This window comes from Agelaius tricolor, unplaced genomic scaffold (genome assembly GCF_023055355.1).
Source record: "Agelaius tricolor isolate 1412-34295 unplaced genomic scaffold, bAgeTri1.0.p SCAF_8, whole genome shotgun sequence".
In the NCBI taxonomy this organism is placed as follows: Eukaryota; Metazoa; Chordata; class Aves; order Passeriformes; family Icteridae; genus Agelaius; species Agelaius tricolor.
This window is the reverse complement of record NW_027269268.1, coordinates 47,342,086-47,360,898: the sequence shown is the minus strand read 5'-3', so window position 1 is coordinate 47,360,898 and position 18,813 is coordinate 47,342,086. Positions and strand designations below refer to the sequence as shown.

General features: G+C 37.5%; 1 protein-coding gene across 5 annotated transcripts; it reads left to right on the top strand.

Annotated features, from left to right (window-relative positions):
- The first annotated feature begins 6,902 nt into the window (after nucleotides 1-6,902).
- Nucleotides 6,903-18,589, top strand: PACRGL (parkin coregulated like). 5 transcript variants are annotated; one of them, XM_071432628.1, is made up of 9 exons: nucleotides 7,191-7,330; nucleotides 7,594-7,659; nucleotides 9,625-9,761; nucleotides 11,275-11,342; nucleotides 12,430-12,520; nucleotides 13,746-13,880; nucleotides 15,593-15,700; nucleotides 16,679-16,759; nucleotides 18,151-18,589. In XM_071432628.1, the coding sequence occupies exons 3-9, from the start codon at nucleotides 9,642-9,644 to the stop codon at nucleotides 18,205-18,207; spliced, it is 660 nt and encodes a 219-aa protein (XP_071288729.1). In that variant the 5' UTR covers nucleotides 7,191-7,330; nucleotides 7,594-7,659; nucleotides 9,625-9,641; the 3' UTR covers nucleotides 18,208-18,589. The 5 variants fall into 5 exon arrangements, with proteins under 5 accessions (XP_071288732.1, XP_071288731.1, XP_071288729.1 ...); XM_071432629.1 differs by having other exon boundaries at nucleotides 7,474-7,659; nucleotides 9,625-9,755; XM_071432627.1 differs by having other exon boundaries at nucleotides 7,474-7,659.
- Nucleotides 18,590-18,813: the final 224 nt, after the last annotated feature.

Genomic DNA, 18,813 nt, shown 5'->3' with positions numbered 1-18,813 from the left:
AGAAGAGCCTGGGTTCAAGTCTGTACAAATCAGGCAAAAGAAGACTTCCAAAACCCAGTGAGCCTTCTAGCACTGCTTTCAGAACCTTTTGTTAGCTTTGAAAACTTGGATAATTGTAAAATTCACAGAAGAATTCACAAATATATACCCAACTCCCCCTCTTCCTTCCCCAGTTGTTTGTCAACTACTTTTCTCTGAAACTGCAGCTTTTTTCTAAATATTTTCCATGAGTTAGTTGTGGTCACCACCAGGTCATCTTTGGTACTTTTTTTGAGTCTTCTTCTTAGCTGTTTAACTATTGAAATGCTAAATGATTAAGACTCCTGAGAAAAATTAGGAATGAAGATTCCAGTGAACAGCAGGGAGGCAGGAAATCAAGTATCAGAAAACTCTAATTTAGAGACTCAAAAAATGGAGGTTCCTAATTCTTTATTTTTTGACTATACTTGTGGGAATGGATCTCTCCTGTAAAAAAGCAAATTACTTTTACAGAAGTAGCTGTGATTTTGCCAGCATCTGGTTGATTTAATGGAATAAATTGTCCTTCCTGAGCAATTGGCATCAGCAGAACTGGCATCACCATTATTGATGGAGATATGAAAAGTTAGAAGAATCGGGAAAAACCCAAATTCTGACATGTCTCATTTTAATGCTAATTTCATTTTTTAAGGTATTACAGTTCACTGAAGGATGGGTATAATTGGTCTACTTTGGTTCCTGGTAGTACTAGGAGGAGACAGGAACGTTGGTTCTGTGTGGCCATGGGTAAAAGATGAATACAAGTATAACTGAGTCATTGCAGAGCAGCTTTAAACACTTCAATATGTAAAGAAAAGTGGAGCAATGATGAGTCAGCATCTTTGTATCTATATGGACATAAATTTCTTTGACTCACTCAATGTTCATGGAAAAACCTGATAATTTCAGATCAGCAGGATATCCCTGAGGGTAATCAAAAACTTGGGGTGGAATTTAATTGCAGTTGTCCATGCAACTACTTGATTGTGCTCAGCCTTGCACCCTCATTCACAAATCATGCCCAAAGCAGCATGTCTGCACCCTGACAGTACCCTGTACTCTGTGATACCCACCAGGAATCTCATTAGGTTTGGAAATTTGGGGGTCATACCTGTATGAATTTTTGTTACTCTGAAACATCAAAACCTGATCTGTGGGTCAGTCTGTTTCTTGGGACCTTGTCTCTGAGTTTTATGTAGGACTTTGATCTGCTAATCCAACATCCTTACAGCATCTTAGCACTTAATAATAGGCAATCAAATAACTTCTGGTGTATTACAGAAAAAAAGCAAGCAATCCAGTAGAATCAATGGGCTGTTATCCAGAATTGCTCAGCTGAAGTGAGCTGTTTCACACCAATTTTCACTGAAGATAAAAGGGCAGATTCACAGGTCCATCAGCTTCACAGGCCCTGAACTAATCATCTGATGCAAGGCTTCTCAATGGAAGTGCCTGGAGCATTCAATCTTTGCAGACAAACCTGAAAACTACAATTAGGTGTCTACAATCTGTTCTGTAGCTCACATTTATTGCCAAACCATGTAAAGTAACTCCTCTTTTATAGAGGACTATTTAAAAAGGGGCAGAGTGGTTAAGTCAGGATAAAAGCTTTGTGGAATGATATTTGAAGACTATCTAAGTAACACACTCCTAGAATTCAGTTTAAACTTGCACTTTTTAAGAGACCAGGGAGAATTTCTAAGTTTTCTGGAGAAATGAAAGGAGTTACCAAATACACTGAGGAAGCATGTTTTGTTCTTTTACTGCTCTTACTAGGCTGCAAGTTGTTGGCGCCCAGCTGTGGTTAAAATTTGCACTTGGTTTATTAACTTCTAAAATAATCTCAAGTGAAAATATATGTTCGTGTGTTATTACATGAATATTGAGGACTATAGTAAGATGTAAAATGAGTCAATTTTTAAGTCTGTTGGTAATTTCTTTCTTGTATGTAGAAAAATATAACAAACAAATCAGCATAAACCACTTACTGTCTAACAGAAAAGCTGCTACAAATAGAGAGGGAAACTTGACAATGCAAATTAATAAAATTATGACAAAAAATAAAGTATCAACTCCCTTTGTTCCACATTCAAAAGCCTGCACTTGTCAAGAAATATTCTCCCCATAATTTCTCAACTGGCTCTGGCAACATGCCAGGTGTAAACCATGCCAAATTAGCTTAACAAAGGTGTAAATATTCTCAGACAAAAAGATCTAACACGTGACTGGTTTATGTGATGTTCTTTCAATTAGCCATATTCCAATAAGCCTCAGTTTTAACTTCATAAGCCTCAGAATTAATTTGGGATTGGTGAATTCTCCTCCCCCTCAGTAATTAACTATTTAGCTGTGGCTAATGAAAAAAGAAGTCAAATTGCATATTGGTTTTATCAGAAGTTATAGGTAATTAATTAAGCATTGGTTCTATTTAAACTGATTAAGTATTAATATGAAAATTAATCAATCAGTGCTGAGTTAGCCTTCATTTTCATGTTCTATATGCTCAACTGCATACACAAACATAACAGTTTCTTTTCATTATAAATACTCTTTGGAAATTATTAATATTTTTGTCTTTAGTTATTTTCAAGCATTTAGGAAGGTTTATGGCAGTTAAATTAAAAAAAACTTAAAATGCATAAAGAAGAAACTCATAAGAACTGGAGCTGATGCTACACAAATATACAGTAATAAATAGTGGGTCATTCATTACACCCTATTTAACATTACAAACTGGTATCATCACGATGAAGAAAAATGATAAAATTTGTCATGTTTTGTTGATCCATCCTGGGATCAAAAAGTATTTTTTCTCCTAAATTGTCCATCCACCAAGTATGTTTAAAATGTCACAGACTATTTCCTATTACAACTATCAAAAACAGTAAAACACAGCATGAAAAACATTTTATTTTAAATAAATATGTTTTATTATGAGTATTTTGACCCATCTTCCACATGTCTATAGTAAAGGGGAAAATCCAAGGCCAGTTAGAATAAAGAAGAAGGTACTTAAGGAGCAGGGGATCTGCAATGGATAGGACAAGTGTAATAAACACCATTTTAAGATCATACTGTAGGAACCAGAAGGGACTGAATGGGTGTTTAACCTTAGGACTTCTCTTTTCCTAGCTCTTAAAATATCATGCCAATTAGAAAAAAATATATAAGGATACAGTTTCATCCTATTCTGCTCCAGGAATTTAGGATCATTTTAGTCTGTATTTCTGCCATGTGGGAGGAGCAAGGCCACTCAGAACAGCAGCACTCAGGTGGCTGAGTCTTGCACACACCCAAAACACCAAGAAGAGCAGGACTCCCTGTGGTACCACACACACTGCAGGACCCTGACAATCTCTTATTTTGCATTTTCCAGGAAAATTACTGGACTCTAAACTAAGCCCTGTTCTTGCACAGAGACTAGAGTGTTCCTTGTCCTCTTGCAACCCAGTTTATTCTGCACTGCCGTGACCTCAGTGGGAGCTTGTGGTTTCCAAGATACTAACCCTAGGTGTAACCCTAACCCTAACCTTAGGCAGGAAAAGAAGCCTTGGCTAAAGCTGCTTCCAGGGAAAAAGAAGTGAAGGCATCCATGTTGAGGAAGGTTTGCACTCCCCTTGGGAAGCCTTTCGAAGCTGCAGCCTGCCTGGAGCTCTGGGCCCTCTGGTTTAAAAAACCCCAACCCTAGGTATAACATTAACCCTAAGCCTAGGCAGGTAAATCAGCCTAGGGTTAGGGATGGTCCCAAGGAAAAAGCTGTGGAGGCTGCCCTGCTTTGGCACTTTGGGGCTCCCCTTGGGATGCCTTTCACAGCTGCAATGGGCCTGGAGCTTGGGGCTCTCTGGTTTAAAAACCACAACCCTAGGTGTTACACTAACACGAATTTAAACCGTCAGCAGGTAAATCAGCCTAGGGTTTGGGATGGTCCCAAGGAAAAAGCTGTGGAGGCAGACATGTTGTGGCACTTTTGGGCTCCACTTAGGATGCCTTTTGCAGCTACAGTGTGCCTGGAGCTCAGAGCTTCCTAGTTTAAAAAACCATAACCCTAGGCGTAACACTAACCCTAACCCTAACACGAAAATCAGCCTAGGGTTAGAGAGGGTCCCAAGGAAAAAGCAGTGCAGGCAGCCGTGTTATGGCACTTTTGCACTTCCCTTGGGATGCCTTTCGCAGCTGCAGGATGCCTAAAGCTCGGGGCTTCCAAGTTTAAAAAACCCTAACCCTAGTCGAAACACTAACCCTAACCCTAGGCAGGTAAATCAGCCTAGGGTTAGGGATGGTCCCAAGGAAAAAGCTGTGGAGACAGACATGTTGTGGCACTTTTGCACTCCGCTTAGGATGCCTTTTGCAGCTACAGTGTGCCTGGAGTTCATGGCTTCCTAGTTTAAAAGACCCTAACCATAGGTGTAAGACTAAACCTAACCCTAACCCTAGGCAGGTAAATCAGCATAGGGCAAGGGATGGTCCCAAGGAAAAAGCTGTGGAGGCAGCCATGTTGGGGCAGTTTTGTGCTCCCCTTGGGATGCCTTTTGTAGCTGCAGTGTGCCTGGAGCTCAGGGCTTCCTAGTATAAAAACCCCTAACCTTAGGCGTAACACTAACCCAAACTTAAACCCTAGGCAGGTAAATCAGCATAGGGCAAGGGATGGTACAAAGGAAAAAGCTGTGGAGGCAGCCGTGTTGTGGCACTTTTGCGCTCCCCTTGGGATGCCTTTGGCAGCTTCACTGTGCCTGGAGCTCAGGACTTCCTAGTTTAAAAATCCCTAACCCTAACCGTAACCCTGACCCTAACCCTAGGCAGGTAAATCAGCCTAGGGTTAGGGATGGTCCCAAGGAAAAAGCACTGGAGGCAGCCGTGTTGTGGAACTTTTGTGCTCCACTTGGGATTTGTTTTGAAGCTGCATTGTGCCTGGAGCTTGGGCTTCCTAGTTTAAAAACCCTAACCCTAGGCCTAACACTAACCCTAACCCTAACTGTATGCAGGTAAATCAGCCTAGGGTTAGGGCTGGTCCCAAGGAAAAAGCTGAGGAAGCAGCCATGCTGTGGCAGTTTTGCGCTCCCCTTGGGATGCCTTTTGCAGCTGCAGTGTGCCTGGAGCTCAGGGCTTTCCGCTTTAAAAAACCCTAACTGTAGGTGCAAACCTAACCCTTACCCTAGCCTTAGGCATAACACTAATCCTAACCCTAACCCTAGGCAGGCAAATCAGCCTAGATTAAGGGATGGTTCCAAGGTGAAAGGTCTGGAGGCAGCCATGTTGTGGCACTTTTGTGCTCTCCTTGGGGTGCCTTTCGCAGCGGCAGTGTGCCTGGAGCTCGGGGCTTTGTGGCTTCGGAGACGCTAATCCTAGGTGCTACCCTAACCCTAACCCAAACCCTAACCCTAAGCAGGAAAAGCAATCCTGGCCTAGGGCTATTCCAAAGGAAAAAGCTCTGGAGGCTGCCATGTTGTGGCACTTTTGTGCTCCCCTTGGGATGCCTTTTGCCGCTGCAGTGTGCGTGGAGCACACTCTTTGTGGTTTCCGAGATGGTCATTCCAAGCCTCACCCTGACCCTAACCCTAACCCTAGGCAGGAAAAGCAGCCCTGGCCTAGGGCTGCTTCCAAGGAAAAAGCTGTCGAGGCAGGCGCTGACTCCACAGAGCTGATGAGTTGGTTTTGCTTCATGGTGCACAGCAGTTCATACCTTCTGCTAACTTTGGAATTGTACCACTACTGTCTTCCATAGCTGTGGTCTGGTTTGTACTCACAAAACAGCCTTTACAGATTCATGGATTAAGTGGTACTACAGCAATGAACTAAAAATAAATGTTGATGAAAAAAAGCGGATTTTTTTTCTCATCCTGGAAATGATCATGCTGGTTTGCATTTTTTCATGTGATTTTCAAAGTTCTCATGGTCTGCTTTACAGTACTGGATTTTTTCTGAGATCATTCATCAGTCCATGAATTTTTTGGATAAAAAGACATCCATTTTTCTATTACCTTCAGTATTGTGGAACAGTAAAATAATTCTGTAAAAGTACTATAATATCTCTTGAGTTTAGTCGAAAATACTTAGCAAAAAATCTTCCCTTCTCCAATATTATTTATGGATATTTTATTTCTGTATTTCCAAATATAGTTATCTTGCACTAATGCATTTCAATGGCTGTCAGTTATGCAGTCCTGTTTTAACTCTGCAGACGTCCTCACTTTTGACTCGCCATTATTGGCAGATACAAAGTATTTATGTTGGATAAAAGTAAGTATGAATACCTTTATTGCCAAAAATCTAACGCCAATGGCATTTTTCAAATATTCCATGACTACTTTTCATTACTGTCAATTTTTTTTCCTGTGGAAAATCATGAGAATAATCCCACTTATCCACATTCAGTTCTGCAGCAGAAATGACAGAAGTGAGAAAGAATGTAAGGTGGAAAGCTTCCATCCCAACCAGTTTAAGCAAACCGAGGAAACATTTTCCTTGAAGATTTATTTTTCTGTGCATCAATGAATATATACATTTCTTGAATAAAGAAAGAAAGCACTCTTGTGGTCAAGTGAAAAAGTAGCCCTTTACCCAAAAGCTCATTTACCACACTCAGATGTGATAATGTATTTATCACATCTGAGCATCAAAAAGATGCTGTATTCCCAGTGGAACTTTCAGTATTGTATCAGGGGATTATATACCTGGGCAGCTATTTAAAAAGTGGAAAAAAAACGACTGGCGGTGTCACCTGAAAATTCACCGTTCTTATTTAAATCACAGCATACAAGATAGGCTGGAAAAAAAACCAAAAAACAACCCAAAACAGAAAGCCCAACAAAATCGATCTTTCAATCTTCTTGTCGCTCCGTCTGCAGCAAGCACGGAGGAAGTTTGTGCTGCCGGCGGCCCGTAGTTCCCCTGGCAACCGGCAGGAAGCGTCGGCGGCGCCGGGGGCCCGCGGGGACGGCGCTGGCCGGAGCCCCGAGCCCGGCGTGCCCCGAGCCCGGCGTGCCCGGAGCCTGGCGTGCCCGGAGCCTGGCGTGCCCGGAGCCCAGAGCCCGGCGTGCCCGGAGCTTGCGTGCCCGGAGCCCAGAGCCCGGCGTGCCCCGAGCCCGGCGTGCCCTGCCAGCGGGAGCCGGGGCGGCCCAGGGGCCCAGCGCAGCGGGGCGGCCCCTCGGCTCCCTCGTGCTCCTGGATGTCCCCCGGCGCTGGGGAGGCCCGGGCCGGGGCCTCTGTGGGAGCTCGCCGGAGCTTCTCTGCCTGATCCTGTCGGCGGTGAAGGCGCTCGAAGCCCCTCATGTGTTTCTGCCTCTGCACTCCGGGAGAGTCGGCACTCGGCAGGGTAAGGGAGCAACCTCGCCTTTCAGATCCTGCTGACCTCCATCCTGTCTGCCTTAAGTGACTTCTAGATCCCGAACTCCAGGCTGCGCTTTTCCTCCTTTGAAAGATGTCTCTTAAAAGTGCTTCTCCCATTTCTATTTAAAGTGTCTCTCCTTGATCTGAAGTCTGTCATCTGCCAGTAGAAGGGTCACTTCTGTACCAAACTCTCTTGTTTGATTCACGGCTGTGCTTCACCTGTCTGATCTCTCTACAAAACCCTTGCAGCTCCTCACTGCACGAGAGCTTTCATCTCTGAAGAGTGAGACCTCCTTGTGAAAAGTACTTTTTCTGGTCAGTGCTAGCTAATGTACCTTAGCATGTATCTTCATTACTTGGAAAACAGAAAAAGTTAAAAACATCTCAATTACTTCTAAATACTTGTCTGAGAAAAATATTTATATAGGTATTAGAAAGCTGACTGTATTATTTGTACATTTCAAAGTCTGATACAGATAACACTATTTTGTGCTACATGCTGCTACTGTCAAGAACTTGTCTGGTGCTTTTATAGTATGAAACGATTTTGATTTTTAATTTTATGACAGTTAAAAATCTGTCTTCTTACACTAATGTGATTAGAATTTCATGATAATAAATGGACATACAAAATCAACAGATTTATTTCTATATTAATGTTTTCCATTTGACTTCCATTTTACAAACAGAATAGTTCCCAAAAGTGTCATGCAAGTTTCTATGAGTTCTGAAGACATTTAATTGACCAATTGTGGTGTATTATTTCTTTTAAAAAGACTTTCAGTGGAGACAGGCCACATTCTGGAAATGACAGGAAAGAGAAAACAAAATGTACAGTAGGTGAACTGATCTGAATCACTAGTTCTGATTAAATAATGAGTAAAGAAGTATTGATTTAAACTTTCAATTTTAGTTTTGCTTGTATTTTAGCTGATTTGTTAATCATTATGATATGTTGTTTCACATCATTCAGTAAAACCTGGGCTCTTCATGGAATTCTTTCCACAAGTTATAAAGACAGCATATCTACAGATGTGCTGGGACCTTATCACTTACCAGAAACAGAAGCAATCCTAAAGCTTTCATAATGCAGATAATGACAAAGGTACCTGACTGGCAATCCTGCTCAGAGGGGAGAATTAGAATAGCCAAGCTAAACAAGGAGTGCACATGCAAGAATCTGGCAGAGATTAGGGCCGGTGGCTGATAGAGCTGAGGGTGAGAGAGTAGCATGGCAATTCTGTCTCTGATTCATCCTGGTCTCAGTATTTGGCACTTGATAATATTTTTAACAAAATAGGTGTCACCAAGGGTGATGGCTGGACAGCAAGCACACTGCTCATCCCTGAGGCAATGTTTGTTTCCTGTTTTTTTCATCTCTATATGGTGCAATTGCTTTTTCACAATAGGAAATGTGCAGAATACACCACAGCAAAAATTACTGAACATTATATTATTTAAAACCTGGGTTTTCAGTATTATTAATTTTATTAATATTTGAAATCTTGTAATCTCACAGGAATTATTTATATTATTCACCATAATATCAGACTTGGTATGTTAAATAAGTAGAGAACTATTTTTTTATTAGGGACACTTCAACCCAATTACATACATTTGTAGTGATGTGTAGCTGGTGCATTGACTTACAGAAGATAAGTGTATTTAATATTAAATGATGTAGTCAAAGTTATTTTTGCCATGTTTTTAAAAAAGTACTTTCATTTTTCTTAGTGGAATTGGAATTCATTTTCTGTGTTTTTTTTTTTATTTTTTTTTTTTTTTTTTTTGCTGCCTTACATTTCTGTTCTCATCTCTTATTGATTGTGGTTTGGGTTTTGTGTCCTGAATGTACTTGCTTCATTCCTTCATCCTGGACCTTCCTCAAATTGTTGCTTTCTTCTGATGTAACTGTACCCTACCCTGTTTGACTCTGGGCTCTTCTGCTGAGGCCTGTACTGCTGCTCAAATTTTTGTAGGCTACCCTGAAAGCAGACTGCATCTGATTCACTTTTGCTTCAGGTCTCAAAGAACACAAGTAAAGAGGAGCAGGTTAGGAAATGTGTGCATTTGAAATATGGAGTGACAGGAATACTGCAATTGTCCCATGCACTGTGTCCAATATATAAGGATGAGCATCTGTTTCCTAGTGCACTTATTCAGATTTACTTGGTTGGTTGTTCATGTCAATTTTTGGGGCTGGGGATTGTAACCCTTCCTATATTCCACCATATAGGAATGAAAATTATTTTATGTTTTTAATTTTTTTTTTTTTTGTAGGAAGAAATGTTCTAAGAATGTCATCAGGCATCCAAATAAAAACAAAGTCTTCAGCCCAGAAAAGCAAGACATGTTCTCCAGAATCACAGCCAAAGCCTAGTGCAAAGCTGAATCCTAAAACTATTGATCCAGTATGTGTAGGTGGTGGTGGTTTTGTTTGGTTAAAATCCATCCGTGGTTTGAAGAGTGCTCCTTACTTTATGAAATTGCTTGCAGGACATGCTTCCTATTTTTTAAACTGAAATTAAACTTTTGTTATTAATCATACATACCTTATCTTCTAAGCTCAAATGCCTGAAGGTATAACATTGTTTATTACATTACTATAAAAATGTATTTTGGTACAGTTGTGGCTTGAATGGTAACTGTTATTTTTTATTTACTATTGCCCTAAAAAAAGATTTAGAGCTAAGCATTAAAAAGGGTTGGTTTTTTCGTACTTCTAAGCTTTGGCACCTGTTGCTTTAGAGAAACTTATTTCCATTATGCAATGAAACCAAGAATCAGGTGTCATATTGAAGGTATTCAAGGCCTCATAAAATCTGGCAAATTAATTGCTGGTGAGCATTATTTGAAACTCACAGTTACTGTGACTGTGTAATCCTTCAGGAAAAATTTGTGTTCTTGGGAGAGTAGTGATGAAAGGAGTTTTTATTTCCTGGAAGTCCTGTGTCTGGAGATCTAACATTGAATGCATGAATTATAGTTCACCACTGGGCCCTATAATTTGGCAATTAGTACTGTCACAGGCTTTTTGGAAAGTGAATGAAATGCAGAGGTACTTTACTGATAAGCAGAGGCTGAATACTTTAATCTGGGCATCTTTTTTACTTGAAATCTCTTTGCAAGTAGCACAATGACCAAAATTAAGCCATGAACACAATTCTGCTAATCTTAATGTAGGTTTAAACACTCAGAAGATAACAATTGAGATTTCATGGTATTTCCTTCTGAATGCTTTCATAATATCTTTTGTATTATCTGGAAAGCAGAATTAAATGATCATGCTAATAAATAATATAATAGTTCATAGGCATAAGAAGCATGTATATTATAAAAACCAAATTTGTGCAGCTTTTCCTTGCTTGAAAGTCCTAGTTTCCTTCTCCAGTGTGTCTTTCCTAGATTCTCACCCAGTATGAACCTCCCTGTGCATTTGCAGTGCCCTCCCACCATCTTACCCAATATTTGGGCTTTCTCCCACATCTTGCCATTGTATACGTTTGTCTGTACTCAGATCAAGATGGAAATTGCAGTAAAACTGACTTCTGCATGTTACCAATATAACAGCAAGAGCTTCAGGGAAGTGAGAGCTCCTTGCTCTGCTTAGGAAAGAACTTGTAAGACTTCAATATTACCATTTGCAAGAGAAAAAATAGAAAAATAAAGTGATTCCATCAGGAGACCACTGATTGTACATTTTTATTAATTTTAACAACTCCCCAGACTGATGAGTCTTAGAAGCAGCTTTCAGATGAGTGTATCACTTACATGTTTTCCACTTCATAGCTGCAGTTCTTTTTTTTTTGATTTGTTTTGGAATCATATGATTAAGTTCATGTTTTGGTAAACTTCTGTTTTAACATATTCATAATAGCTATAAAACATTACTGTTTTAAATAAATAATGCTTTTTTTTCTGTCCTTACAGTTTCGTGCTTATTCTCAACCATCATCTGCATTTGCTGCTACCTATGCTAGAGGTGGTATTCCCTGCAGGTATGTTGGGTTTGTTTTTTATTTTTACTAAATATATTATGAAATACAGCTCTTCATGTTTCATCTTTTAGTTAGGTTGTTTAGTTCCATTCAATTCTGGAAAAATTTCCAATACTTAACTCTTTTCGGGGCAGAAAGCAACTTCCCGTGCCTTTGAAATTGTCTTCTTTTGGTTCTTTTTTATGCTGTGTTAATATCAAAGCCACATTTTTAAAGAATAGTTTAGTATGTGCACATTTGGTTTCCTAAGTGTCTTTCACAAACTACATTTTCAGGTAATTGAATTTACTTATCCCTACTAACAAAGATAATAAAATTAGTGCCATTTCAATAAGTAGACCTTGCACAGCCTTCGTGGTACAACAACATGTTATTGAATTTCCTATTCTGTAGTTTTCAGGCATATGAAATATGAACAAAACTACTCACAAGCAAGTTTAGGGTATTTTAAGTTACTTAGTTATATATTTGCCTAGACAATCAACATTCTGGTATTTTGTCACATGGATGCAGAATTTACAAAAATATAAGCCATCATTAATAAGATGTATATGTACATAATAGTATAAAATAATAATTAATACATAGTATTAATACATTTATTAGTATCTTAGGAGTAAATAGTAAATTCCAATATGATTTTCCTTCAATTTCAACTGCTTTTCTATACTCATTGCTATTTGAGGAAAATGTTTCTTGGTATACTTATCAAAATAAGTAACTTTGGAAAAGGAGTATCTTCTGTGTTGGCATGAGAGACATCTATAATTTTTATAACTTCTGTTTTCTGATTCCTATGTGATTAGGAGCAGAATTTTGAAAACTGACATATTTTGGGAATTTAGTATAATTGCACTGTTAACCATTATACATACACACAGGTTGGAATCCATGATCCCAGGGATCTTTGCCAACTTAGTTGATTCTGTGATCCGATAATTTCACTAAGGAGAGCATTATGTATTGAGATTGTGTATGTAATGTAGGAATACAATAAACTAATTGGTGATACATTTATAGCAAATAGTGTTAGCAAGAAATTATATATAATATATGTTATTTTGTTAAAACTTTATTCTTTATATAGGTTAGTGCATGGATCAGTAAAGCACAAACTGCAGTGGGAATGCCCTCCTGAAACTGTTCCCTTTGATCCTCTTCTTTTAACATTGGCAGAGGTAAACCAAATTTCTTGCAACATTAGGCACACAACCATTTCCTATTTGCAAATGTCATTTTTTAACAATCTAAGTTAGCTAGTTAGGCTCAGCTTCTAGAGAAATATAAAAAAACCCCACTTGTGAGGATATTGTATGAATGAAAATGGTCAAGATCATTGCTATTTGTAGTTCTTTAGTTAGAGCTTTCTGGGAGAGCTAGGTAGAGCTGTTTAATCTTCAAGATACTGATCAAATGCAAGACCACATCTCAGATGCCCAACTGTTGAATGAAATTTGTGGTTTTACAGATGCTTTTTTAAACTAAATTGTTTTGCTTATTTTTGTATATAACGCCTACCTTATGAAGTAAGAACGCTCTCCTCAATAGATTGAATTAGTATAGTGGAAATAGGATCCTGTAAATAAGTGGAAGAGAAGTACTATACACTATGTTGAGGCTTCTGTTTTCTCAGAACCATCTGTGACATTTATCACCAAATATGTTCCAGTTGTCTAAATAAATGCTGAATCCAATGCTGCAGGTAGAATAAAGTGCATATACTGAGGTGGCTTGCATTATTTTTTCTTTTTTCCTTTTTTTTTCCTGTTTTTTCATTTTTGTTTTCTTTGTTTCTTTTTCCCTTTGTTTCTTCTTTTTTTTTTTCCTTTTTTTAAATACTAAACAAAACTGTCAATTCCTAAGGTAACATAAAACTTCTTTTATGTTAAGAAAAAAAGCTTCAGACACATGGCTTTAAATCTTTGAGTTTTGCCAGTCAGACCCTCACTAGATGTGCATCTTTGTGCTATCTACAAGTTTTTAGTGTTGAACAGAGAGGTATGTGGTGTGGGGTGTCTTTCCTTCCATAGTTCACCTTCTGGTTTTTTTTCCTTTCAGGGTACAAAACCCCTATACAAATACAGACTGTTCTAGTTAATGGTCTCATTGGAAAAATACCTTGGGTTTTTAGATTGAAGGTAGTGAGGTACAAATATTGATTGAGTTGGCAGTATTCATAATGTGAGTTTTAATATTCAATATTGTAAAGGAAAAATGAATTAGAATATTCTGTGAGCAAAGCTGTACCCAGTGGCTCCACATGGTGGAGTTAGTGTACTTTATGTTTTGAACTGATCTGACAAAATCTAAACATGGTCTTGCTCCTGTGTGGAACTTTTAAAATGTGTTTTTGTTTAAAAGAAGGCTCAGTATTAAGAAAACCATGTTTTACATTTGCAACAGGGACTAAGAGAGACAAAACATCCCTATACTTTTGTTTCCAAGGAGGGTTTTAAACAATTACTTCTGGTTGAAGGTGCTGCTGAAAAAGTTATTCCCTTGCTGCCTCGTCTAGTTCCAGTCTTAAAGGCTGCATTGGTATGTCCTAGTCTTCATGCAGAGATTTTAATGTGTTTGACTTTTTTTGTTTTCTGCTGCTGGTGGGAACTACATGAGTAATATTAATGTAATAAATCTATCACTTGGGCTTTTGGCTTGGGGGTAGGAATGATTTCTCTTCCTGTTGTTAACCCTGCCTTGGTTTATTAGCTAAATATGTCTGTAAATATAAATTAAGATGGGCAAATTCTTGTATAACTATATGACAGTATCTATGGGAAAGTTTTATGAAACTCTTCTCTTAAAGGTTTTAATATAAGCAAAAATAAATACATATATTTGTGGACATTTTTATATGTCCACACAATAACATGCAAAAAATAAAAATGACATGAAGTAAAATGGATATGCAGGAATAAATGCTCGTCTATTACATATAACAATTCAAAACATGCTACAAAGGTAAAACAGAATCATAAAATAAGAGACCCACAAGGATCATTGCATCCAACTCCCAACCCTGCACAGCACCATCTCCAGAATATGTCAGTGAGGAAAAAGGAAGAATACATTTATAGTGTTCAAGGTCATATTCTTAATTTTAAAAAATGTTTTTAACTCTTCTACACCATCAGAAAATAAAGTGAGATCTTGGCTTTGAAGGTTACCTCTTTTGGATCTTTTTCATGTCTTTGAGAGCCCTTTTGTGGTTCAGTAAGTAGCTGTCCCCTAATCTAGTTGTGTTTCAGTTCTGATTTAACAGAGATGGCTTGAAGTTTGAAAATTAATTTTGATCTCAAATCAGAGATGTAACAGAAGTATGGAATTGTGTGTTATCTTTGGTTTAGCTTAAAGGCAAAATTAGACAAATAATTCTTGTCTCTTCCTCCAATTAATATTACTCTTCTGATAATTTTTATTGTTGCACTGTTTTGGTATTATGTCTTGTTAAATCTTCTACTAGACAAGCAGTCCATGATTTCTAGTTAAAAAGAAAATTTTCAGGGCCCAGATGCTGGAGAGGAAAAATAGTTGTTTCAATAAACTTATAATTTAGTATGAAATCAAAATAAGTTGTTATGAGTCTATTTCTCTGCTAAAGGAAAAGCAGCATAATTAAACCACCAGAGAAGTCAGGTACAGAAGAACCTTCCCATGGGAGAAATAAAGATGACAAAGAACTGTAGAAGTAGATAAGAGCCTGATAACTGCTGGCAGGTGTAGTTGGCAGGGGACTAAATTAATTGAGGCAGAAAGTCATTGGCTCCTCTGTTTCTCCAGCAAAGAAAGTTATTGTTATGAATTACACAGAAATTACCCAGAATTCATTACATTTTTAACTAAAATGTTGTCTCTCAATTTCAACATATCAGCATTTGACTGGTTTTTTCTAATGTGCTGTGGAATACTGAAATTATCAGTGTAGCAAGTTTTTCTGCATGCCACATTTTTTACTTCAACAATAGTTTTCTTGTCTCAGAAGAAATACAAGAGTTTTGTGGAAATTTCAGGGATGCTTTTGTTTTCCACTTTAAAAATGTGCCTTGCCTTTAAATTTGGCCTCTAGAGACTAATATTCAGTCATATTGTACTTCTCTTTCTAAACTTGTATCATTATAGCAATTAGCAATTGCACAGTAGTTTTAGTGTTTAAAACTACTCCATACAATCATAATGCAGAGATTGCAGTTTAGAAAAACTTACTTTGTCTGAATCTTACAGGATTTTCTTTCTTTCTTCCCCTTCTGAAGGCGCATGCAGATGATGAAGTATTTGGAAGGGGATTGGATGCTTTAGTGCAATTGAGTGCTGTTGTTGGCCCATCTCTTAATGATCATCTTAAGCTTCTGCTCACAAATGTAAGTTTTTAATGCTGTAATAAAAAATCATTTGTATTTTCATGACATTCTTGTTTGAGATGTTACTATACTATCTGCACAGATACAGTGGAGGACTCAGCAGTTCCATGAAAAACATTATTTCATATAGTCCCCAGTGTGAGTCCTTTGTTCTTTTAGAATGTGGTGACTTACAAAGTTCTGGCAAGGCCCAAAAACTCCTGTTAATGTAAACTGGAGAATAATGGAAGTCTTCTCTCTACAATTTATGAAAACATGCAGATGCTTTGTTTCAGAGGAAAATTTGTTGCAAAATGAGTTTTTAATTTTAAGTCTGAATATCTTAGCAAAACCATAAACGTTTTAATACATTAACAGAAGCAAATATTCCCATTCCTTTCAGATGGGAATTCTGCACAAGGAAGTTGTCATTAAATAAGCTTTGAGTTGGATTATGTGAAGTATTTTTATACCAACTTATTCTAGGGACATCCTTCCTCTGTCAGACAGCCTTTTCATGGTTTCTTTTAACCTGCTTGCAAAGTGCACTTTTACAGCAAAGTAAAAGTCTTTGACAATCACTACAGAAGAGAAATTACAGCAGGTTTTTTTTTGAAGTATTTCTGCTACAATAAATCTCTTTCAATGCACATGATAATAAAAGTTAACTTTTCATGTGGACAATTCTTTAGGAATGACTTTTTTTTAAGTTGGATATTTCTTTTGAATTTGTTTGGTAAAAGAAAAAGAAATATTTTTGTGGGTTAACAGATCAGTTTTCTTTGAATTTAAGTTTCTCTTTAGTTAACTTTTTTATTCCTTTTGCTTTTATTGAGTTCCATACTTTGACATCAGTTACAAGTTATAAAATAATGTTTCTTTGTGGCTTTACTTTGCAAAGGTAAGATGGAATAAAGTAACAAAATAGGTTATTATTGCCTCTTTGCATATATTTTACTATATTGGGCAATAAACCTTTTTGTTTTACTTTTCCAATAGCTTTTAAAGAGATTAATGGACAAGAAATATAGAGAAGAAGTTACTACTGCTTTACAAAAGTTGGAGCACTGTGGTGGAAAGGTGCGTTGATTGGATGTTTATTTAGTAATCTACACTTTTTAATACAATTTTGTCAGAACAGCTTTCATCTCTGGTTTTGTTGCCATGTTCTTGCTTCAGTATGGCTGGGATACATGCTTGGTGTTCCATTTTCTGGGACTAAATATGTTTCTCAACAAGATTTACTCCTGCACAAAGTTACTTTTTGCTGGTATTGATGATGCCTGCCTGTTCCCACTAATAGTTTATTGTTTATGCTATTTCCTGAGGGAATGTGACACTCACATTCCAGCCCACCCTGGTTAACCCAGAGTTTGGATCTGCAATGGCTATAAATCAAAAAGATGCTTTAAGTAATAGATGGTAGTAGAGGTTTCTCTTCTGTTGAACATTTTTTTGACAAATTTTGTGCTGTACATTGTGCACAAAGGAGAAAAGGAGAAAAAATGAGGAGTACTGACTTAGATGTTCATCTAGAAGAGAAAATATTTGCTTTCTTGACCCTATGAACAGTTGTATGTGTTATATTAAATGGTTATTCGTAAAGAATAGGAATTACCTGAGGAGCAGGGACCATACAGGCAGGCCCAGCAGTACTGAGCTTGTGTGCCTTAGCCAGTAGGTGCCCAAATAATCAGTAGTTGCCTCTTCATTTTTGTGTGTGCGCATGTTCATTTAAGAGCAGTAGCAGTGTTTGCTTACAGACTTGAAAAACATCACAAAAAATGAAGGAAGATGAGAGTTCTTTATTTGTATGAAGTGAGACAAGAAAAGGAAAATTACAGCTCGTTTTAATGTTCTGAAAATTTAGGTCCAGATAATATAATTAATCCAGTGAGTCATTAACCTCTAATTCTTCTATCAGTCCCCTGATTTCTTGTAGTCTTACCTGTTGGTGAGTAGGTCTTTCTGTATATCTTTTAAAAAGACTGTAATAAGATAAAGCAAAAAAACCTGGAAACAAACTACTAAGTTGTGGTTACAAGCAATATTATATAATCCAAGCAATTAATTTATCAAATTTATTTTCTAAATTAGTTATAAAGCATATGATTCTTACTTTTGTTGGAAAGCCCCTGCAGAACATCATTCCTCTACATAAAAATCCTTATTATTTCTTGTATATATTTGTGCCCCCTTTTAGGTGTGAGTTTTCACGTCCCTTATTTTGGATGTTTACTCCCCAGCATTAGTTATCACAATGGTGCATTTTCTCAGTTCATTATTTTCAGCCCTTTTCACAGTAAATTTCTCAGCAAATATTAACTTTTTAGCTTTCTACTGTTTGATAATAGCAAAGATAACTAAGTAAAAGTTGTGAACTATGCAATTTATAGAGGCTATATGAGTACTGTCATATGTAGTGCTAGTGCCCCTTATTTTGTTTAAATTTGTTTTGTTTTCTTCAACAGGCAACTGTGGCGATCATCAAATCTAAAATTCCAACCTATTGTTCGATCTACTCTTGAACAAGGAAACTGTAGTGATTTATACTGTAAGGTGAAGTTTGGAAAGAAACTGTGTGTAAATATCACTGACACTTATTTGGGGTATTATATATTCTCTTAAAATAATAGTTATTCCTCAGTATGATGGAGAGCAGGAGTCTTATCAGTTTGTGAATATGTAATTATGGAAGAGTTTTCTTTGTATATTTGTATATACATTTGGCTTACAATGACACTGATTAATGTGCTATTTCAAGAGCAGAATAAATATTGATTCTTATTTAGTTTTTAATTACAATTTCATGTATTATATCTGTAGTGCTTTATATGTTTTGTATATTTGTGTGATGCAAAATAATTTTGTTGTAATTACTTAAATAAAATCTAACTTGGTGCTAAATCACGTATGTATAGCTTCTTTTGAAATACATAACTTCTTTTGTGACACAGCACAGATGGACACATTAAGGTTTATGGGGACTAGGTTAGACATAGAACTGTGAGCCCTCTCAGACTTCTTCAGAGTCAGCTTTTAAAGGTGTGAAGCTGAACCCAGTAAACAGGCAGCATGTGGTCCCAAGCTGAACTTGCTCAGTGCATTCTCAGCATGTCGTTTTGAGAGCCTGG